Source organism: Eleginops maclovinus, chromosome 15 (genome assembly GCF_036324505.1).
Source record: "Eleginops maclovinus isolate JMC-PN-2008 ecotype Puerto Natales chromosome 15, JC_Emac_rtc_rv5, whole genome shotgun sequence".
In the NCBI taxonomy this organism is placed as follows: domain Eukaryota; kingdom Metazoa; phylum Chordata; class Actinopteri; order Perciformes; family Eleginopidae; genus Eleginops; species Eleginops maclovinus.
The window spans coordinates 6,233,950-6,256,167 of record NC_086363.1 but is presented as its reverse complement, the minus strand read 5'-3'; the positions used below and the strand labels follow the sequence as shown (position 1 = coordinate 6,256,167).

The following is a 22,218-nucleotide window of genomic DNA, read 5'->3' as shown; positions in this document are numbered from 1 at the left end:
CCAACATCCTTGGGGTGCTTTCCCAGATGAACATTAATCACCTCAGCCTTTCATCTCAGACTGAGCGCGCTGGTAGAACCGGTGGAGCTGCTTAGTGGCCAGTAGCACCAGTGGATGAACTCAGCAGATTGTAAATGTGTAACACTCCCCCCACCTGCCTTTATTCTCCCAAACTGTCACAGTAAAAACAAGTAAGCTGGAAATCTACAGCATGAAGATACTGGACATCATGAAAATCTCTTAATCTACATCAATATATCGTGATCAGAAAGGCAACGGTAAGACGTCTTGTTAAAATAATAGCCAGAAAATCAAACGCAAATCATTTGTATTGCTAAAGAATGCTGTTTTCAGCCCCTCAAATGTGGAGATGTCCTGCTTTTCTCTTTTATTACATATTCAACTGATTATCTTTGGGTTTTAGACAGACGAAACAAGACATTTAAAGACATGCCCTATTAATTTGCCCCTTATTACATTCATTCATTAGAACAATCATTTGTTGCATCCCTAATCTTGACTTAAAATAACATATACTATAACAAATCAGGTCCTCTTTGACAGATTTGGAAAGAGCACATGGCAGGTATTAAAATTTAAAGTGATGGAAGTTATTTGTTGAGACATCTAGGAACAATCTTCGAGTAGGTTACAGTACATTATAAGGCCTGAGACAAGAGGGTCAACAAACAACCTCTAAGCTGTCCAGATGCCCCTGAGGAGGAAACCAAACCCCCAGCCGAGTCAATGACAGAGAACAGAGCAGAGACCGTCTGAACTGTGAGCATCTGCATAGGGGATTAAACAATTCAAAGCCCGGAGGAACAAAATGCTTAAAAAAGGTCACAACCAGGACACAATCCAGAGCAGTGATCAGCTCCTAACGCCGTCCTCTTCACTGCTGCGCGAGTTTTGAATTTTCAAACGACATGTTATGTATTCCCAGATCCCTTCTGCAGCTGCTCCTGTGGTCGGGCAAGTGCTTTGGGCTTTGGTTTATGTAATGACTGCAAAGCAACACACACACACAAACACACACCCAGTACGGCTCACTGAGTTGCTGCATGGCCAACATTGTGGCAAGCTGAAACAGAATCATTACAAACACTTTCCCTTATTAAATTGGCGTGCTGCTGGCTGCAGGACTTTATTTCATGGTCCGGTTTAAAGGAGAGTAAACACAGGGATCCTCAAACATACAAAACCTCTCATCGTTACAGAAATAGATGGTATCAGCATGTACAAGCCGCAATGTGAAAATGAATCTGGACACTACTGCATGTACTATATGTGTGCAAAATACAAGCACATATACAAGCTGACCACAATTCAATAATGATCTGTTGGTGAAAGCACCTCTCACATTTGAGTAAAATAGACTCATACTGATGCTAATCACATGTCAATGTTTTGCAGTGTTTCTTAAATTCTACACATTATGTTGCTGAAAGCTCTGTTTTAATTTTTCTGACACAAGCATGGCTTGACAGAAAGAAAATCCCTTTAGGTTGTGTATTATTAACATACATTTATGACCTTAAAGCCCCTCCAACAGCGCCATAGGTCAGCTGAGGTCAGAATCCATTAATATCTGCACAGAAACCACGAAACTAACATGAACCAAAAATAGGTGGCCATGCCCTCCAGATACTGGATGCACAAACACATGGCAAGGGCTCCACATAGTGGGCATAGAAGGAAAACTGTTTGAAAAAGAAGATATGGAGGGACATTTTTGACCACACACGTGTGTGTAAGTTAACCTTTAGTAAAGAAATATGTAATCATACAGAAGAAAATAAATCTTGCTTAAATACTAAAATAAGACCCATGCTCTTCATCAGAGGATGATTTTTCAGTCATTTCTTGGACAATATGTCAGCTCTGTTCTGAATCGGGAAATCGTAAAGACACCGTTTCATTTTCTATTTGACTTCTTCTCTGAAGGTCACTTTCCATTGGTTGCCTGCCAATCTGTGTACTTGAGTGTGAGGTCTGTAAGAAAAGAAATATAATATTTATCAAGAATTCAACTGTTAGTGTGTGATCGTTTGAGTGTTCACAATGGTGCCACAGAGGACGTATGCACCGGTACAGATCTAACTACGTGAGTAATACCTACTTACCCGGGCAAAGGATTTTTGTCAGTGGTGCCTTCACTTGCATGAGCTCTGGGTTCTCCTCTGAGTCTTTACTGGCGTGGAAGCACGTGAAGTGCAGCGCGGGCCACCAGCCATGTCTTTCAGCCATGTTTGTGCGGACAACGTACTTCCAGTTTTCTCTGTTTTAATGCGCAAATAAATACAGGAAAACTGTCTTTAACAACAATATGTGACAGATACAAAAATACCAGTCTTTAAAAAAAAAGAGCCTCCAATTTCCCAAACATTTTAAACGTACTGTTGCTGTAGCTTTTGAATAATGGCCTCCAGACGCTTCCACACGTCCAGGCTGCTCCTCCAGCAGGCAAAATCCAGCATCTCCAGAACAACTCTCAAAGCTTTCTCGATGTCACTGCTTTTTTCTGGAGGAAAAAAATATCATTATCCAGAGAACTGGAAAAACAAACAAAACATAACAAGCATCCTAAAGTTTCAAATAAGGCATCACTTAGTTAAAAATGTAAGATCCAATCTGATTTTACCTGACTTAAGCAGGAAAGAGCTGTACTCCAACATCAACTCGTGGCTTGGGACTGACACATGGAGGATCTGTGATGTGAGGAAGATAAGTCTTTAGGATGCGGGATGTTTGTGGGCTTACTGTGACTCTAACAATTCCAGTTTTACAAAGTTATTATTGGAAGCTGTTGCATGGATATTCACAGTTTAATGTCTTTCATTTTAACATCATTATAAATAATGTTAATATACCTTCAATACTTTCATCTGATTCTTCTCTGGAGTATCACATCGCTTTAAGTACTGATACAGATAGACATGCGCGTTGGGATTAGGTGGAAAACTGTTGTCATACGCGTAATCATTCAGGACTTTCAAAGCCTCCTCGTGATCCTCGTAGAACTCCAACATCTGCCAAAATAAAACAAGATGTTTGGACATTTTTGTTGCACTTGGCCTGAAACTTAAGATAGTAAGTATAGTACATTCAAGGGCAGTTATGTTTGACATTTTTTTTAAGAAAGAATTGCTTAAATGTTTAATCAATTATCATAAGATTGTTCCTGACTAATTGTGTTTCACCTTGTGATATTTAATATATATTTATTTGATGAAGAAAGGCAGTTGGGAATGTTCTTACCTCAACATAACTTAGTATGAAGGGATCCCAGACGCCAGGATTTTTCAAAATCTCCTTTAGATTCACAGAGGCCGTTCTGAAGTAGTTGCGTATGTCTTGGTTTTCATTGGATTCTGGATATTCTGAAACAGTAGGATCAGTTTACAGCAACAATAAAGAGATTTTTCAGGAACAAATAGGTTGCTACAACCTTTCGTATCGCAGTAGTTACTAAGGCTGGCCTGTAGGTGGCAGTGTGACATCACACAAGAGCTTGCTGCATGTCTGCATAACTGAGACGAGTAAATAAGAGATGCTTTGGGTGTTAACTGTGTATCACCTTACCAGTGTTGGAGTTAGTAAACTTTTTGTCAACCCAGATGATATAATCCAGTAAACTCCTGTAGGCCTGGATCAGTTTGGTCTTCTGATCCTGAGCGGCTGACTCCTTCCCATACCTCCAACTCTCAGAGACAGACAACTGGCGCTTTGCTTCCTCGATATGGCCATTCAGCAGCAGGTGGAACGAATGTTCCAGGCAGATCTAGAGACACACAGGAAGAAGGTCGATAAATGTTTTGAAAATACACGTGTGTGCATTTTGCAGTCAGGCCTAACAGCTCACGTACCATCAGGTAGTGTCTAACTCCTGAGTGTTTCATTCTTTCATAGATGTTGTTGTAGTCTTCCAACTTTGATTTGGGGTGATGGTGAAGTATCTCAGCGCTGATTCTCCATGTAAGCTGGGGTGGTAAAAGAGTGTTAATGTCAAGGATGTGGAAACATTTATAATTGTTTACTTAACTTATACTTATGATGATAATCTGTCAAAAGCTATCGAGTGTGTGTCAATGCTTGTATTGTTTAGATGAAACCATTGATGAAGCCCATAGCTGTAACATTTTTCTTGACAACAACACAAAAATCGACCCTCTACAACATTTAACTATTCCACAAACAGCTGACTGCCCTCTGCCCGGTAACTGCCACCTTCCACTTTTTTTTACTTTCATTATTACTGAGACTATACTGGCAGAACATGACTAACATATCCGTCAGTTTTACGGTCTTTGAACAACGTTTGTGTGCAAATGAAGCCTGAAAAAATTAACACTTGCTGGAAAATTAGCTGGAAGGCATCAATGCTTCTTAAAGGTCATCTCCCCGTCACTAGAAACAGGGCTTTAGTGGAAACATGGAGGAAGAGTCATGTTGTCCTGCAGAAAAACTATCTGTATGACTTTTCCTTTTGTCTGCCCTCTGTATTTTGCTCCTGTGACATTGTAAATGTCCCCAGTGTGGGGTAAATAAAGGTTATCTGATTCTGAAACATCCAGACAAAACCAAACCTACCTCCTTATATGACTGAGCAGAGCCATTGGTTGTATCTTCTAAAATCTGGGGGTAACACGCCATATATTCTGCTGCTTCTTGCCATCTATGATGCAGCAGGGCGTCTCTGATGTGCTCCAGACAGACTCTGGTACTCCGGTGAAACCCACTTTCCCTAGGTGGCTCTTAAGATAAAAAAGATGTTTTTAATTTAATGACATAAATGCACTTGTAGTAAACATAATTAACTCTGGTTCTACAGCTCAACCGATATACAGGATTTTTGGAGGCTGACACAATCCATTAAATTATATTACTTCTAAATGAAATCACACATATCTTTGGCTTTTATGTTATTAATCAGCAACTGTTAACATATACTGAAGACAATATGTGAGCAATACAAACATATGGGCAAATAAAATAACTCACACAGTTTATCAGTTTATCTCTTATAGGTTCAATTTTGGTAGATATATTCTCACCTGCATGCATGCCGTAATTAGGTAGCGGGAGCTTTGATTTTGTTGATGCTTTTGAAGAATTGTCATCAAAGGAGTCATTGTCATCCTCCAAGTCTTTGAAAGACATTAGTTCTCTTTCCAAGTCATCCATAATGAGCACAGCAGTCAGACTCAGGCACAGCTGTCTTTTATCCCTTTCTCTGATGCTCACTGTACGGTGTCCACCTGCAGGGAGAATAAAAGTTGCAAAACATTAAGATTGGCAAATATCCTTAGGCATGTTTGAACAATTTATATATTTTCTCAATATATCAAATAATAATTTTATCTCATAAAATATCAGAAAAGTGGAAAACATCATAATCATAACTCCCATTTAATGTATTCGAAACGTCTTTTGGTGTGACCAATAATCTTAATCCCAAAGATATTCAATTTACCATAGTGCGAGACAAGTAAAAGCATCAATGTATTTCCATTTTATGCTTGATAACTTTAATAATTATATTACAATACAATAGCTGCAGATTAATCGCTTGATCACCTGATTGTTTTAGCTAATGTTTTACGACCTTTAAGTCTTCAATTAGTTTAATTGTACAGCTGTATAACAATGTGTCACTGTAATTTGAGGCTCAGCTAAGGTTAGCTCTCTCAGCATAGATTTAAAAGAAAAATGTTCACCGGCAAAGCCACATTACTGTTAAATAAATATATGAATGTGAAATACATTTAGTAAGAAGAGGCAGGCTTATTCTCTTGAAATACAAAGCTAGATCAGCTCTTACCTGATGTGCAGTAACGATGTTTGTGAAGGTAAACAAAGCTACGGTAACATGCATCGGCGAGTTTACGATGTAATCCAATGTACAGCTTCTATTCCGAGTTTGAGTCTCTGAAAAATGATTTTATACGTTGTTTTTACTTTTTGTTATTGTGTCTTCCACATGTTCTTAACAAATGCTTCCAGGATGTTTTAGAACTATAGCAAAGGAAGTGAAAGAACAACGCTGCACGCTAATTGGCTGCTGTGCCCGGAAGAGGCGGGGCAAAGATCTTCTTCTATGCTTCTCTTTATTTCTTCTGCAAACATAAGGTCAAGTGAGGTCTCTTTTACTCCCTGTTTACAGGAGTAAAGCATGTACACAGACAGTTGAAGACTCGTTCTTTTTCATGCTAAATATTTGGAATATGGTAAAAAATAAAAATAAAAACAACAATACTTAATTGTAATAAGTGTCTTTTGTTTTGAGATTTCCTTATTTTTTGCCTCTTTATTGTCCACATATGAGCAAGTATCCAATACCTATTTTATGTATACCTTCACACTTAACATTGTACATTTACACAATATTATTATAGCCTTTTTGTACATTTGTATATTTCTTCCTATTCATTTTCATTAATTTTTATTTTTACTTTATTTTTTAGTTCTAATTATTTGTATTTGTTTTGCTTCTCTTTGTATTTCGCTGCTGCAATGCAAACATTTCCCAGTTTGGCATAAATAAAGGACTTCTGATTCTGATCTTATTAATCTATGTTTCATTATATTAAATAAGAATTGTTGGCTACATTGTTTTATTGACATCACATAGCAGAATGGGTTTCTGTCTGCGGCAAGATCATTTAGACATTTTCTACAAATTGTCTTTCTTGTATCCTAATTTTGGGCCATAGAGCTTAACTATATGTGCTTAGAGATGGCCCTGGGGAGATTAAATGGCATTACAATGGACCGCATAATCCTCTGAGTGAATATTTTTATTTTTGTTTCTGTTTTGTTTTCCTTGTTGATGTAGCTATATGATGATGATTCCTGAACAAACTGCATATACCAAATGATGAATCTGATTTGGTGTGCAGTTTATGTCTCTTTCTATCCGTGCATCGGTTTGAGATTATTTCCCAGTCACATGAAGCAGCCAGATCCAAACCTTATATCCTGTGTAAACCTATCCGTGCTACACCCAGCCGGATCTGATCTGCTGACGTGTCGGCTCCTTCAGTGCTCATGCTCCAGCAGCAGCGGAGTCCAGCCAGGCAATAGAAACTGCCAGCATGGCAGCAAAACACTTTTATCGACAGGGCTTTTTATTACTTTTATTTAATTTTATTTCAACTGCGGCCTTGGAAAAGAGGTTCTCCGACCTGAAAAGATGCGCCGATGAGGAGTGCAGCAGTAAGTTTGCTGGCTTGTTGTTACTACATCAAGGATGCAATCTTCCCAAATCCCTGCAGCTAGCCATAAACTGCGCCTTATCTCTCGACCTGTTGCCAGTCGATATTCGCGACCTATGTAACCTCCTGTAGTAGTTCAGGTGGAGTGTAAACGTGTGCTGCTCATTGAAATCAGTGTGTTAACATTAGTTGATAGCTTTGGAGGGGGTTGATAGTTCAAACGTAGCCCGTTGTATTGGACGGTTGTCTGGGAGCTCCGGCCTGCCCTGCTGGGTGCATAGTGGAGGCTAATGTTAGCAGCTAGTTAGCCACCGGCCGGCTTTGGGCAAAAGCTAATGTTTGTTAACGCTGGTCAAACAATGGTTAACATCAGCTAACCACATACAGCTAGCTCTATTCTATTGTTAGCTGTATCTTCTCTCCTCTTATGTTTTGTTGCTTGAACGCAGACTTATGTTGCTTCAGACTGCGTAGCTGAACTAGCACACCCTTTACATTATATGTAACGTTAGCTATAGGTAATATCTGTTCAATGTCTTTTGAATAGTATAGTGAAAATGATTAATTAATAACCATTCAATCAAATGTACATGTTCGAAAGTAAGCTACAGTAAAAGGCTAGTTTTCAATTGTTGTTATGGTTCCTAGCATGACAGAAAAGCCAAAAAAAGAGGAACTGCTATTCTCTTTTGAAATAGCATTGTTGTCATTGTTGGTTCTCAATAAGCCTCTTCTATCATAACACTTAAATTGAAAATATGGTTGGGTATCTCTTATTATCTTATGTTAAGTGAAGTGGTCTTTAAATCACATGTTGCATTCCTGACTAAATGTAAGCCAACCTACAGTATGTAAAGCCAGAGGGGACATTTAGAGAGCAGTTGTTGTTATAGACAATATTTACCTGTAATTGTCATCAAAGGGGTAAAGAGGTCTGATGTAGGTGATAAGAACTGTTATATTGGCTAATTGAATTGGAGGAGAAGCTAGTTTTGAGTCATAAAACCATAAAGATAAGAGACATGCAACAAGAAGAGAAGTTACTTTTCTACTCACAGTTTTAAAACCATAACAAACTCTATTAAAGACGGAATAACATTTTGGTTTATTAGATTGACAAAACAAGCCATATGCATTTGTCAAACTTGGTTTAAGATTGACATTTACATTTATTTTTGCAGTGCTCCTGGTTCGGGGAAAAGCTCTGAAAGATTTCTCGGGCCCAGACTGTCGGTTCCTGGCGGTGAAGAAATCAGAAACAGTCTATGTATACTACAAACTGTCGGGTAAAAAGCCCGGTATATGGGCCGGAAGTGTATGTATACTCTGGTTATTCTTTTTTTCAGAATTGGATAACATAGGTTTTGCTTATGATCCTCAACATGTTCTTTTCTTATATATTTAATAGGTTGGAAGTAACTTTGGCTATTTCCCAGACAACCTTATTGCAGTAAACCACATTTATACTGAGAAAGAAATTGAAGTTCCAGCAGAGGTATAAACATTTTGCCAAAAATAAAATGGATTTTTAAACATTCAATATAAACCTACAAACCCATGTATATTTGGTCATTTACATTTTCTTTCTTTTTCTTTTCAGGAAACAGATTTTGTCTGTTTTGACACCGGATTTGATAAGTTTGACAATTACGATGTAGATTACCTGTTGGGCTCTTTACCGGAGGACAATGACGGTGAAAGTAAGGGAACATCTGACCAAATCGTAGTTGCAGACGAGGCCCCGAAAGAAACACAGCCATCAGAAGAGGAGGCAACTGAGAGTGAAAAACAAACTGAGAATCCTGATAACTCTGAGGATCTTGATATAGTCCCAGATGATGAAAGCGCCTCTTTGCCTGAACTTGACGTGGTAACTGAATCCCCTTCTACTGAAGAAGTAGACTCTGAAACTGAATCTACTCCTGATGCTTCTGAAAGCAATGCAGAAGACACAGAAGTTAAGAAAGAAAGCACATTAAAGCCAGTTCTCGAAAAGGTTGTGTCTCAAAGCAGTGACACCAAAGATACTGCCACCAAATCAGAAGAGGAATCTGTGCCCAAAGGTGATATTGTTCCAGAAAACGAACCAGTCACGATTTCTGAAGGAGTGCAGATCCCTAAGTTAAAAACTACTCTTGGAACAACTTTCGATGCTGTTATCTCTGATGACGAAATCACCCGGAATGTAACCCCATATAAAGAGGAAGAGAGTGAATTTGTTGAGAGTCATCCCAAAGATGACATTGTTGTAAAAGAAGAAATTCCATTGCTGTCTTTCTCTGAAGAAAACGTAAACACACCAGCATCGGAATCCTTTAAAAAGCATGACACTCCTCCTACAACACAGGAAGATAAACCAGAGGCTGCAGAGGAGAAGAACATGTGGACATCTATCGGTGATGCCGTTTTTTCAGTTGTCACCGGTGGAGAGAGGACAGCAGCAGATTTGACCTCAGAAGAAGACGACGACGATGATGATGATGAGGATGAGGTAGAAGAAACTGCTCCAAAACCCCTTGAAGCAGGAGAAAAAGCTGTAGAAGAACAACTGCTATCAGTAGAACCACAACAAGAGCCAGAAAACATTGAAGAAGACTTGGTGGATGATGATGATGATGATGATGAGGGAGAAGTGATCGGACCTGAGGATGCTCCGGAGGAAACCTTAAAACCAACTGATGAGCCGATACACCATCAAATAGAAACAATATCCGTAGATCTGTTAACAGAAGAGGAAACCGCTGCCATTCCTGAGACCCAAAATTCTGAGAACAAAACAACAGAAGAACCCATTGAGCACAAAGTGGAAGAAGAGGAAGAGGTTTATGATGATGAGGTTGAGGAAAATGCAGAGAATGAAATGGTTGAAAACACAACTGTGACGAATCATGAATCAGCTGATATCGAAACGCATCAGGACACGATCACTGAGGAGATGCAATCAAATCATTCAGATATCAAAGATGATGGCAAGACAATAGATGACACTCTACCTCATGAGCAGTTATTGACTGAGTCACACAGTAATGACACTGAACCAGAATTATCTGTGGAGGAACTGGAGATTCAAGAGGAAGATCTTGCAGAGGAGTTGAATGATGGTGATGAAGAAGAGAAAGAGATAGAGGAGCAGAAAGAGGAGGGAAACCAAGAATTGCTTGAAGATGAGAATGCTCTTTCATTCTCACAATCGGATCACTCTGACGAACCTTCACCTGAAGCTGCTCTGCCCACACAGTCAACTTCAGAGCCAGAATACAGCGACAGCATCATGAGACTGACTCTGCTCAGAGACCATTTCACAGAAGAGAAAATGGAGGTGTTCCAAAAGCTGCTCGGCCTCAGGAATCTATTCAAAGTGGAATCCATGTTCTCTGACTTGGACACGGAGATGAAGGTCAGTCGTCTCTCACAAACAGGAACCGCATCAGAAGATATTGAAAGTGCCCTCGAGGGCATCCTGGAAGCCTCTGAGAACACCATCCTGGACGAGATTGAGAAAATGCTGGATGGTCAACAAGCAAAACGCAACTATGTGGAACATACAGAGACAAATAGTACCGATGAAGAAACTGAAATCCTGGATGACTTCCAGGAGCTCGCATTCGCCATACGACACAAGTATTCAACAGTCAGTGACAGCACGCCTCTGGCTTCATCAGATAATAATCAAGGTAAGCTTTTTTTTTTATATTCTAAATCTCTTGAGTTGGGCTTTTCATACACAGGTAAAGGGTGTTGTCAGTTTATGATTCACAGATAAAGTGGACGAGACATTCAGAATTTGATACTGTGGCATGGCACAAATGCAGCACTGAGCATTCCTTTTATGCACCATTCAGACCAGTGTCTTGTTGTGAGATATATCACCTTCGTCCTATTTAAAGGGATTGCATTTAACACCTAACATCAAAAGTGAACAATTGTGATTTTTTTTCACACTGCACACAACAGTGAATTGTAGCCAATGCTCAACAGAACCAAAAACATAAAATACATGCTTTCGGTATTACAATCGATTTCCCCCCCCCTGCTTATGTCCTACAAAGTGCACTCTGCCGTGTTGTAAAAGTGGACTCTGTGTGGTAAATAGTATGTACTTTTAATCCACAAGGACCTTTGTCTGTAAATGTCAAGACAAAAATGCTCTTCCTTAATTTAAAAAAAGTAATGTGTGAAATGTCGAGCTTAAAGCAATGATGTAAAAATAATTTTACTCCGCTTTGTGATTGTGCAGTCCCTCACTCTGCTCACCTTACAGCTCAATGTGTTCTCTTCCATTAAAGAGAGTCCCACTAACCTACTAAACAAATACCCTGCTCCTTAAAAAGCAAAGGACCACACCTGTTTTTATTTGATCAAATGTGTTTAATGAGTTGTTAGCAAGTACACTCCTCACAATAGAAAAAGTATATGATCCTTTTTAACCTTAAGATGTGCCTCGATATGACCTCCTTCACTAATCCCTAAATGCTTTTGTTTCAAGGTTCTGTTGTAGATGAGCACACAGTAAAGGTAAAAGATGACCAACCTGTCATTGTTGAAGAGGAGAAGGTTGTCAGCGTCCCTGAGGCCGAGAGTGATAACAACCTCACAGTAACAGATCAGGAGGAACAGCCACCAGTGAAGGAAGAAGAGCCGATTGTTTTGGAAGAGTTGCACAGCGGACCGGAGCTCAGTGTAGAGGAGCTCAGTGTAGAGGAGGATGGCGGACACTTTAACAAAAACAAAGACAATCAGCCGAGCTTCAGTGCATCAGACGAGCTGCCTAAAGTTCCTCAAGCCACTCTGGAAAACCCCTTGGACATGGGCCTCAGTGTTGAGGTTGAGCACTCGCCCTCAGGTTGGTAATCTAAATGACGTAATTGATAAATCTTTTCTTATTTATATTAAGTTCATGATCTGTCATGTCTGCAAAATGTTGCTTACTGAATGCAAGTCTTTAAGATCTAGAAAACAAAAAATGCTCACTTTCTTTCCATGGTGGAGGTTTTTCTACATACATTTAAATATATATTTGACTTGTTTTGGCCAATACCTCCCCCCCATTTCTTTTTAAGATCATCAATTGTTGTGGCCTTATCAAAAAAGTAAACTTGTTCATAAATAAGTCCCAATTCAGTTTTTCTTCACCTGGATTTTTGCAGAATTGTTTTCACAATCTCATGATACTTTAATTACTTTAATTGCATGAGCTGACTAACTGTAATGTAGTATCTTTCACTTTGTCTGCCCACAATACTCATACAATGACAACATTTTCTTTTATCAGCATCTTTGGACCCCATGGAACCAGTGCCTGAAATTCATAAAGAACAAGAAGAAGAAGTGGGATTATTCTCAACGGGGATTGTTTACATGGGCTGCATTCTTTCTATAACCAAGACCAAAATCGCAGAGTGGACTATTGAGGTAAGACTAAGAATTGTAATCTATTGATATATAATAAGAGAAATGTATGAAACATGAGACAATGAAATGCGATTTTTAAAAAAAGATCGCACTATACATACATGAACACAGCCTATTGAACATAAGTATGTTTAGCTCTCCATATCCACGTGTATTATTGAAAATGTTATGAGTGGGTTTAATGATAACGCTTTTACGAACATTACTTTCTCAAAGTAGAAACAAATTTTGAAAAAGCCTATGATATACCCCAACTGGTATCTAAGTACTTATTGTGTGTCATGTTCCATTTTAGAAATACTACTTAATAAATACTTGGATTAAGCTTATTAATGCATCAATGTGCCCACCCCAGCTGATAACGGGAAGCTCATTTTATTTCTTTATATTCTGCTGCTAGATATCATAACCTACAATAATATATCACAGTTTGTTTATTTATTTGTTTATTTATATGTTGTGTTAGTTCATAATCTGAATATCTAAAGTAACTAGTGACTCATTTTGAAGTAAAAAACAACAACATTGGCTGCAGAAATGTAGTGAAGTAGAAAGGCGCTTAAAATAGAAATATATGAAGTGAAATCGTCCAAAATCTAAATTAAGTACAGTACTTAATTAAATGTAGTTAACATCATTACGCCACTGTCCATCACTGTCCTCTAAATCATTTTTACTGGCATCCTCCAGCATTTACACATCATGCGTGCGAATCAAGTAAAGCGTCACATTTCCCATTCTCCCTGAACGTCGCACGGCCCTCCCCCTGTCTTGTTGACTGTCGCGGTGTAGGCTGAAGTTCAACACAGCCGGTGTTCAGCTGGCTACTATTACAACAGGCCTGCCTTATTTTGGCACAAAAAGGCAGACACAAATTGAACTCTGTGCCTTCGAAATGAACGTCGGTTATTAATCTCTTTTTGTTCTGATTATTCTTTTAATTTAATCCGTGTTTAAAGCTCCTGCTCAGCTAACGTCTCCTGCTTGTCGGTTGGTTGTTGATAGCGAATGGAATACGACTCATCTGTTATAACAGTTAGCCAACCGTTGTGGCCAAGTAACCTTCTCAAATATCTTCCTAACGTTGTCGGTGTTTGTGCTGGCGTTTATTTATTTCATCCACACGCAAAGGGGTTTACCGTTGACGGCTAACGTCAGCTTAACTGCACGGTTCACTTAGCTTACGTGCTAGCAAGCTAATATCTGTCAAACTAGCATAACGTTGCTGGTGCTAGATCCGTTTTGTTTTCAAAAGCTAGCATGGAGAGTGATCTGTTAACCCGACCTGCAATAGAACCGGAGCATGTTTACATGATGTTTCTTAAGGAGCTGCAACATGTAAGTGAAAAACTGCTGTGTGTCTTTATTATGCCATCATGGCCTGCTGACGTGTTAATGAGCATATGGCTGATGCTCGTTGACCTGAACGCTAACTACTCCTGAATTAACTCCCCAAACATCGTACTCACCGTATGATTCTCCTCTTCGATTTTGACAGAAGATCTTTAACTCCCACATGAGTTTTAATTGTTTTATCTGTAGATTAGATTTGAATGAATCATAATATTGTTGTAGTCCTGAATGTGTTTCTCTCTGGCTAAAGGAGCCTGTGTTTTCCTTCCAGTCAGTGTCGTTTGGGGATTTATTGGCAATCCCTTTGTTTCATTGAAGCCATACTGTGTGTGTTTGTTCCCCTCTGAGCTGCCACATGCTCAGTTCAAAGGTTTCTTTGCTGTTAAACCAATATACAGGGTTCTTCTTGGCATGACTAGACTGTAATGAAAACCAAAATCATGTCCCATTTTGACTACTGATACAATTCATAAATACGTTGGTATTTTGACATCAAACAACCATTTTATGTTGATTTATTGTAATCGACACCAGGCTTGTAGTAGTAAATAGATTGTGTCTGAATAAAGCACTGCATTGTTGCCTTATTAAAAGTGTAAAAAATAATATTTCCTCCTTTTTTGTGTCAAAAAACATGTTTTCTACGGGATTAAACACGTGTGTGGTTTTGTAAGCGACAGAAAACTTGTAAAAGCTGATTAATTTTGCAACCGTATGCCTGTTGCTGCTCCTGGGTAGTTTGTAGCATTAGGCTTGGTGTTATTATTATTGTATGGTAATGCTCTGATGTCTTGATTAGCACTCCTCTTCCTGGCGTGATAAGATTAATCAATCATTCATTTATTTTGTAAATAAAATTGCAGTTAATGAATCTCAGTCTAGGGGTAAATATTGGAAGTTGCTTCGAGGCATAACCTAATGTAGATTTGCTGAAGTGTCTTGTGAAAATATTTACTTGCCTTCTCTCAATTTTTAGCTTGCCATCACACTATTCACATCCAAACACAGCAAGAGTGGCACACTGAATGCTCCCCCTCATGTATTATGACACAGATGTGTAATCCTTAGGAGTTATGTTTATCCAGCTTAATTTCATTATTTCTGGCCCTGTCCCACTTCTTTCCTCAAAATCTTGAATGTGTTTGTGGGTCATCAGGTGATCACCTTACTGCCAGAGGAGTGGAAACCAGGGGAAACCTTTTTTGGCTGTCCTTGGCAAGCTGTCATCATCACCGCTTTGATTGGAGTAATGACCTTCACCCTCTTCTTCTGGAGGACCGTGTTGGCAGTAAGTGTCACATTACCGCTCTCATCTCTGCTCAAATCATGTGTTTAATATCTTATCTTATCTGGATCATTTATCCTGACTTGATAAAGCTACATTACTGCATGTAGATGACATACATTTGAAATGATTTCAAACTGTGTTGGTTAGACATCAAACTGATCTTTTACTTGTTGCTTTGCTCAACATTTTAGGTGAAGAAGAGGGAATACCTTGGTAAGTTTCTACCTTTTCTAACGTCACATCACATAAAAAGGCAGAAGTGCCAAATCTAGCTGTTTGTTTACTTTTGGTTTCACTTTTGTTGACACAGTGGATGAAAAGAAGCTGACAGAGCAAATGTTGGTGTTCAAAAAAGAGAAGAATGATGCCCTGGCCCATATGGCTGATCTTCAGAAACAGGTGAGCCTCCAGAAAAATATATGATCAATTATTTATGAGCCAACTTATTCTTCAACTTTCTAATTTTTGTATTTACTTTTTCTTTTGAAGACTGAACACCTGAGAGAAACTCAAAAACAGTCGAAGGAAACAGTTAGTTCTACTATGAAAAAGATGCAAAACCTACAGGTAAGAGCTCCTTTAAGCGTTTGTATATTTGCATTCTGTGTTGAGCTTCTGATTTTTAGAACTGTCAGTCACGTTTCTGTCATTACCTTTTTCAGAGTAAAGTTTTGGAGGCAGAAACACGGAATGACCAGATGGTTGAGGAAAAAATGAAATATGCCAAACTACTGGAAGACGAGAGGACAAACTCTCTGCAAAACAGCACCAGGGTACTTGCTTAATCTTCTGTCCTTCCTGTCAGTTATATTGCTGTAATCTCAGACCATGACGCTTCACGTTTTCTTTATCAGATCGAGAAATTGGAGAAGTCAAACGAGAAGCTGCAGCTCAGCAGGAAGAAGGCTCAGGAAGCTCTCGCTAAGGTGCAAGTCCTCACGTAATCTCCTGCAGAATCATACAAAGCTTGTTGTTTAGTATGCTCATTATGACCGCTGTATTTTCCACAGACTACCGTTCTCCTGGACGAGGCCAAGATCCGTGAAGACGCCCGAAACGTTCAGCACAAATGTCTCCAGAAAGATTACACAGCACTAAAAGAAGAAAATAAAACAGTAAGACAATAAGTTGCTTAAGTAGTTATGGGTAACTTTTGTTTTGTTGGTCAAAGGTATTGAGGTTTTCCATTCATTCTTACAGCTGAAAACTACCATTAAGAGCTGGGAGGACAAACACAAGGAGCTGAACGAGAAGATTAAAGTCTACCAGAAGTCTCAGAAAGAGCTGGAGGACTCGGTGGTCCTTAAGGATCACAATGTGGAGGTCAGGATTTTTTCCTACCCTCACAATTTTCCCTTTGATATCAGCTGTATGTGTAATTCCTAAAACTGCATCAACTTACCCCATGCAAATATGCCTTCCTCACAGGTGCTGTCCGAACTTCTGGCGGATCTAGATGCCTGTGATTCACAAAAAGGTGACACAAAAGTTTTAGCCAATGGGGAAGTAGCACCTGGTTGGTTCAACTCTGGTCTTTACTTAAGGAATAATGTACTTGCATATAGATTCAGTTGTTTCTTTAAAAACTGATCTTGTGTTTAGCTTTTTACTTGACTTACTTTTTCTTTCAGGTTCTTCTTCAGACAAGAAGACCGCCATAACAAACCGGATCAAGCAGATGATGGATGTTTCCCGGGTAAGATGATAAACCGTAGTTGTGAATCAAAGATATAGAAAACGAAAAAGAATAATAATGAAGATCGTAACCTGCTGTTCTCTCCAGGTCCAGACCACTCTCACTGTAGTCGAAGAAGAGCGAGATCGCTTCATGACCAAACTACTGAGTGAAGAAAAGACGAGGAAGTCCCTGGAAGGTGTGTTGTTCGTGTTTCTTAGGAAATGTTTTGGGGGAAAAGTGCATTATACAGCTGTCATCTTAGAATAAGACCCTCCTGCTTTTTTCGCTTTTCTGGAAACCAACTTCATACCAGTGTGTTAAAACATTTAGATTTTATTACAGTTCTTAACAACTGTCTCTGATTGAATGATTCATGATTGCCGTCATTTGATGGCCTTTTAAAAACATTACCAAATACATTGAAAGAATGAACGCCTCAGAACTCACTGCTTTATCTAGTTTGACAGTTTGCGAAAGGAGCAAGATGGCTCATTTCCAACACTGGTTTAGGTCATTTAACAACTCTCACTTCTTTCTGCCTCTCTTGTTTTGTCCAACAGAACAACACCAGGAGCTGGAGCATTCAATTGCAACCCTCAAAAGCGAGAAGAGTCATGTTGAAAACCAGTTCAAGATCCTCCAGCAGAAAAATGAAATCATGGTAGAGATGTACCAGCAGAAGGAAAACGCTCTGCAGCAGTAAGTGAAACAGCCCATCGTCACAGTGTAGAAACTCTACTGTATTTTTCAGCACAACTGTTTCATGAATAATAGCGCGAGTCAGAATGGAGAAGACTTTGAGAATCCCTGTCTCTGTGGCTTCACAGGAGACTAACGAAGGAAGAGTTGGAGCGACGCAGCAAAGAGAGCCAGCTGACCGAGGTGGGGGGGAAAGCTGTTGAGGCTGAGGAGCAGGTGAAAATCCTACGCCGGCGCATCAATGAGATGGAGGAGCAGATGAAGAAGACGGAGGAGGTCTACAAGGAGCAGGTCTGTGTTCATTCTGAAAGGACAGTACAGAGAAACATCTTCCTGAACTCTTGACTGAATTCCTTTACTTCTTTCTTCATTTCTTAGGTTAAAGAACAGGAAAACAAGACTCACTCAAACTGGGTACGTTGGCACAACTGATACACAAATGCCATCATACTATAAATGGATGTTTTCACCCTGTTAGGAATTGCTCTCTAACCCTTGAATATGTCTGCAGGTAAACGCCCGTAATGCAGAGCGAGCTCTAAATCAAGAGAAGCTCGAGTCCTCAAAGCTCCGGGAGAAGTGAGTACTGGCGTATTCAGTAAAAGCACTTTCTGATTTTCCTGCCAAGTATTTGTTTTGTATTTTAAGTCTCAGTCGATCATTTTTGCATCATTATGACATCAGTAAATGAATGGATTGGCAAACATCCACTGGCTCCTCTCCTCAAATAAGAGCATTGCATTTTTGTCCCTCTTGTCTTCTCTTAGTTTTTGAGTGTTTGTTGTATTGACTGTTTGTTGGACAAAAGAGCAACCTGATGTATACTACCAATTTGCCTCTAACCCTCCTCTGTCTGTTTTCTCGTGCACAGACTGGCTGTCCTCACCTCTCAGCTGAACGAGCGCCGCGCTCCTCTCTTCAGACCCAACTCCGGTCAGCCCTCCGGTCCTCGCCAAGGTAAACAAGCCGCACGACTTCTCCTGCTGTTTTCTCTCCATCAGGTCGCTCTGAGAAGAGGAGGCTGCTTTCTAATAATATCCTGCATGTAAAGGAGAAAGAGATGTTGTCGTTTCAATGCGCTCCTCTCCCTCGGACAGCCTGAAGGACCTCGTCTCTGCATACATTGAATGTATTGTCAGCTGTTTGTTTTTCTATTAGTAAATAGGTGGTTTGATCATAACAGGTGATTCATACGGGCCCTCTCCTGTGAGTGGGGGTGCACCCTCCCCTCCTATAATGATAGAGGGTCCCAGGCGCCCTCCTTCTGCTCCAGTTGGGCGAAGAATTGACCCGTATGGTGAGTCCAGTGGATTACTTCACCCTCTTTCCTCGCCACGGCTTTTTCCTGAAGTCTTTCTCCTTTCACACCCCTGACTTCATTTTGCACCTTCTTGATTTCCTCTTTTTTCTTATGCCACTGTGTTACTTCCTGGTTCCTCTGTCTTCAACCCCTTTCTTCCTGTTCTCTGTTCTGTTTCTTTAAGTTGAGTCATTTCTTTTGTGGATTCCTTTTTGTGTTGCTGTTAAAATGTTCTTCACCTTTCTGATCTTTAAAGCCTTTTAAAACACAATTTCTCAATGTGAAAAAACTAAGTGCTGTGTTCTTGCAAATGTTAACTTTGATCGTTAATGGAGATCGAGTCATTAATTACAGATGCTTCAATTACAAACCACGTTTTTAGGGGCTTTAAACTCATCAAGAATGCTTCCTCCTCTGTCTTTTGTCCTCATGAGGCAGAGAGGACCAATCGTTGCCCAGGTTATGTTTAGTTCCTCCTCATTTGTCACTGTGTCCTCCCTGGACATGAGCTACAGGGACAGCCTTGAGGGATGGAGTTAATCATCGCGTTTTGTTTTCTTCTCCCCTCAGGTCCACGACCTCCCTCAGACCCGCACGGCCGCTACGCTGAAAACAAACACATCCCCGGGATGGGTGAGGCGTCTACAGCCTTTGTATTTCAAATGTTTCACCTTCCTCTCTGAACCTCCCCACTAACTCTCTTTCCTGTTCCTCCTCTTCAGACATGATGGGCCCCCGCAGCTCATCCCCTACCAACATGGATGCATCTGTAAGTATTTTATTCCTAATTAGACCTGATCATTGTTACGTGTTACCTTCCCTCACTCCCTCTGAAGGGCTGAAGCTCCTACCTACATGTGTGTGTCCTTGCTCTAAAACAGACACAGGCAGTAGATCCACAGATTAAAGCAGAGGCGGAGGCAGAGGCCTCCACAGAAAGCCCAGAGCCAGTGAGTATAGAGGCTGTCATTTGCAGCCCCCCCCCCCCGCCTCCTGCATTTGGGGACATTGACGGCGTTGTGTTTCACTGGGGCTGGCCTAACCTTTTGGGCTGAGTGTGGTTTCCCCTGTTCTCACAGCACTCAGTGGAACAGAGTGCTTAATCAAGTCTAATATTTGGGAAAGTTGTGTCAGAGGTCGGGTTTCTGTGAAAGTGGTTTGATTTTTAATCCAAATAATCATGGTGTGAGGTTTCTAGAGCTGTGCCGAATATATATGTTATTCACATATGAAGCTTCTATTGAGGTTTGCCATCATCACTCTTTATTTAAGTATCACTTGTTAGTTTTGTCAGAATATTTCATTAGCTAATAACGTGTTTCAGAAATGATGTACCTTTCTAAGCAGCAGAAACTGGAATCTATTTCTACAAATGCTGTTATGCTAATGAGATATTACTGTAGCCGGATCTTTGTCTGCAACCGTGCAGAAATATCAGAATGAAGGACCAGCGCAGCATGAATGTTGAATTTGAGTCCGAGTATCAGCGTGGTAACTGAAGCTTCAGATGATTCGGTGCAGCCCTAGAGGTTAGGGTCATGTGATCTGAGCCGTGGCTGAATGTATGGTTTGTGGATCTGCTCACTGCATGACTGAAATCCTAACAGACATGCCCTCCCTCACAAGGACCAGCAGAGTCTCACTGACTGCATCTGAAACTCCTTCTCATTATCCTCTTCTTCTTCAGGGACCTGGATCCTTCCTTGCGTCTCCAATCAGAGACTCTCCAGGGCCCATGGTCCAAGGAGGCCCCCCCGGACCCCATGACCCACTCCTCCCTCCTGGCCTCCACGGCCGCCTGCCGCCTCCTGGCCCTTACAGAGGCCCCCGGCCCGGCCCCTACCACCTCCCTCCAGGTCCTCACGGTCCCCTTCCTCCCAATGTACCGCCTCACCTTCATGGGCCTCCACTCCCAGCCAATGGGCACCTAGGTATGCCTCTGCCTGGACCAATGGGGGGAGAGTTTGGACCTCGACCCGCAAACGGACATGCGTTCCCCCCACGGCCAGGCCCTGGACATGTGATGGACCCCCGGGGCCCACCACCGCCACACTTCCGTCCCCTTCCCCCTCATCACTATGGACCGATGCCCCCTGGTATGCTTTGACTTTTATTTTAATATTTATTTATTGTTGTTATCTGAAGGGCTGGGAGTTTGGAGTTGTTGTTGGTATGAAGATGGACTTGACCCTTAAACCAGGACACACTAACTGGAAGGGCTGGTTTTAAATGGGAATTGAGTAATAAATAACTATTTCCAAGATATTAAGTAAGTTGTGTACATTTAAAAGGATCATTTAGAAATCAGGTAGTGTCTTTACTTAATACCGTTTCATTTATATAACTATTTCCTGAAATCAGTAGGAGCAGACCTTTTTACAAATGAACCGATCACTTGTGATGTCTTTCGGCCCGTCTCTCCTGATGACATCATCTCTTATCATTTTCCTGTGCAGGTCTCCGTGGACCGATGGGACCACGTCCGCCCCTCCATCCTGACATGCGTTACCCAGGACCGCGTGACCACACAGGCCAACCCATGAACCTGCCCCCCGGAGCCGCCTCCCACCCTGCACATGGCGACACGTACGGCCACGCTCCCCCCGATGCCCTCCACAACTCGCAAAGCGGCCCCCGACAGGACCTGCATGCGAAGCAGGAGGCCCCTCAGGACTCCAGACCGCCGATGGTCAAGCCTTAAACACGCCACCGGCCATGGCGGAGGACTTGAATTTACCCAGAATGCATCACTTTAACAACAAGATCCAGTCTGAACGAAGGTCATGGTATTTTTCATATTTCAATTATAAAATGAAAGCTGCAATTTTGTTTATTAAAAAAATAAGAATATGGTCCCTAAATTAAAGCATCAATAATTCTGTGTCTGAAATCAATGATTTAAAAAGGGTTGCCACTTTTCTAAACTGCTTTTTGTGCAATAATAATTCATTATATGCCAGATTATTTTCATTTTTGTTCTTTTAAAATCTATAAATAACGATGATTTTTAAGGGTCAATTTTTTTAAATGTCATTTCCTGTGGAAATTATTTTAAGAACGGACGAAAGGAGGAAGTTAAGCGTCTAGCGTTTCAGGAACAACCATAATTTCCCAGAGCTGTTGCTTCAGAGCCGACTGTTAAGGAAATGTGAAATTTGATGGCCAGATGTATAACTTATTTTACTATGTTGGTAGAAATTTTAATAATAAAGAATCCAAAAGCTGTCAGTGTTATTTTACTAACAGGTTATAGTTCCTTCATTTTACACAA

General features: G+C 40.5%; 2 protein-coding genes across 6 annotated transcripts; one reads left to right on the top strand and one right to left on the bottom strand.

Annotated features, from left to right (window-relative positions):
• Nucleotides 1–829: 829 nt before the first annotated feature.
• taf1a (TATA box binding protein (TBP)-associated factor, RNA polymerase I, A) lies at nt 830–14,533 on the bottom strand. Of its 3 annotated transcripts, XM_063901460.1 has the most exons (12): nt 14,099–14,533; nt 11,749–11,932; nt 5,058–5,261; nt 4,594–4,757; nt 3,870–3,983; nt 3,586–3,784; nt 3,262–3,383; nt 2,874–3,032; nt 2,645–2,711; nt 2,401–2,524; nt 2,127–2,281; nt 830–1,995 (listed from the first exon to the last, which is right to left on the bottom strand). In XM_063901460.1, exons 2-12 carry the CDS (start codon nt 11,753–11,755, stop codon nt 1,949–1,951), a joined length of 1,362 nt encoding a protein of 453 aa, XP_063757530.1. In that variant the 5' UTR covers nt 11,756–11,932; nt 14,099–14,533; the 3' UTR covers nt 830–1,948. The 3 variants fall into 3 exon arrangements, with proteins under 3 accessions (XP_063757530.1, XP_063757531.1, XP_063757532.1); XM_063901461.1 differs by lacking the exon at nt 14,099–14,533 and having other exon boundaries at nt 11,749–12,345; XM_063901462.1 differs by lacking the exons at nt 11,749–11,932; nt 14,099–14,533 and adding an exon at nt 5,825–6,052 and having other exon boundaries at nt 837–1,995.
• On the top strand, nt 7,012–22,171 carry mia3 (MIA SH3 domain ER export factor 3). Of its 3 annotated transcripts, XM_063901457.1 has the most exons (28): nt 7,012–7,218; nt 8,399–8,532; nt 8,626–8,712; nt 8,818–10,891; nt 11,704–12,060; nt 12,490–12,629; nt 15,139–15,270; nt 15,462–15,483; nt 15,581–15,669; nt 15,760–15,837; nt 15,933–16,043; nt 16,125–16,196; nt 16,281–16,385; nt 16,471–16,593; nt 16,699–16,747; nt 16,902–16,966; nt 17,054–17,144; nt 17,509–17,647; nt 17,776–17,938; nt 18,026–18,061; nt 18,159–18,226; nt 18,519–18,604; nt 18,831–18,944; nt 19,518–19,580; nt 19,670–19,716; nt 19,829–19,897; nt 20,635–21,043; nt 21,404–22,171. In XM_063901457.1, exons 1-28 carry the CDS (start codon nt 7,098–7,100, stop codon nt 21,646–21,648), a joined length of 5,289 nt encoding a protein of 1,762 aa, XP_063757527.1. In that variant the 5' UTR covers nt 7,012–7,097; the 3' UTR covers nt 21,649–22,171. The 3 variants fall into 3 exon arrangements, with proteins under 3 accessions (XP_063757527.1, XP_063757529.1, XP_063757528.1); XM_063901459.1 differs by lacking the exon at nt 18,831–18,944; XM_063901458.1 differs by lacking the exon at nt 19,829–19,897.
• Nucleotides 22,172–22,218: the final 47 nt, after the last annotated feature.

Bases quoted from the DNA above. Each gene is read 5' to 3' on its own strand.
- mia3 (XM_063901457.1), top strand. From the start codon at position 7,098: ATGGCAGCAAAACACTTTTATCGACAGGGCTTTTTATTACTTTTATTT. The intron at 12,061-12,489 runs GTTGGTAATCTA...TTCTTTTATCAG, and splicing joins GGTTGAGCACTCGCCCTCAG to CATCTTTGGACCCCATGGAA. The intron at 18,605-18,830 runs GTAAACAAGCCG...TGATCATAACAG, and splicing joins GCCCTCCGGTCCTCGCCAAG to GTGATTCATACGGGCCCTCT.
- taf1a (XM_063901460.1), bottom strand. The intron at 4,758-5,057 runs GTGAGAATATAT...TTTTATCTTAAG, and splicing joins TAATTACGGCATGCATGCAG to AGCCACCTAGGGAAAGTGGG. The intron at 2,282-2,400 runs GTACGTTTAAAA...GCATTAAAACAG, and splicing joins ATTCAAAAGCTACAGCAACA to AGAAAACTGGAAGTACGTTG.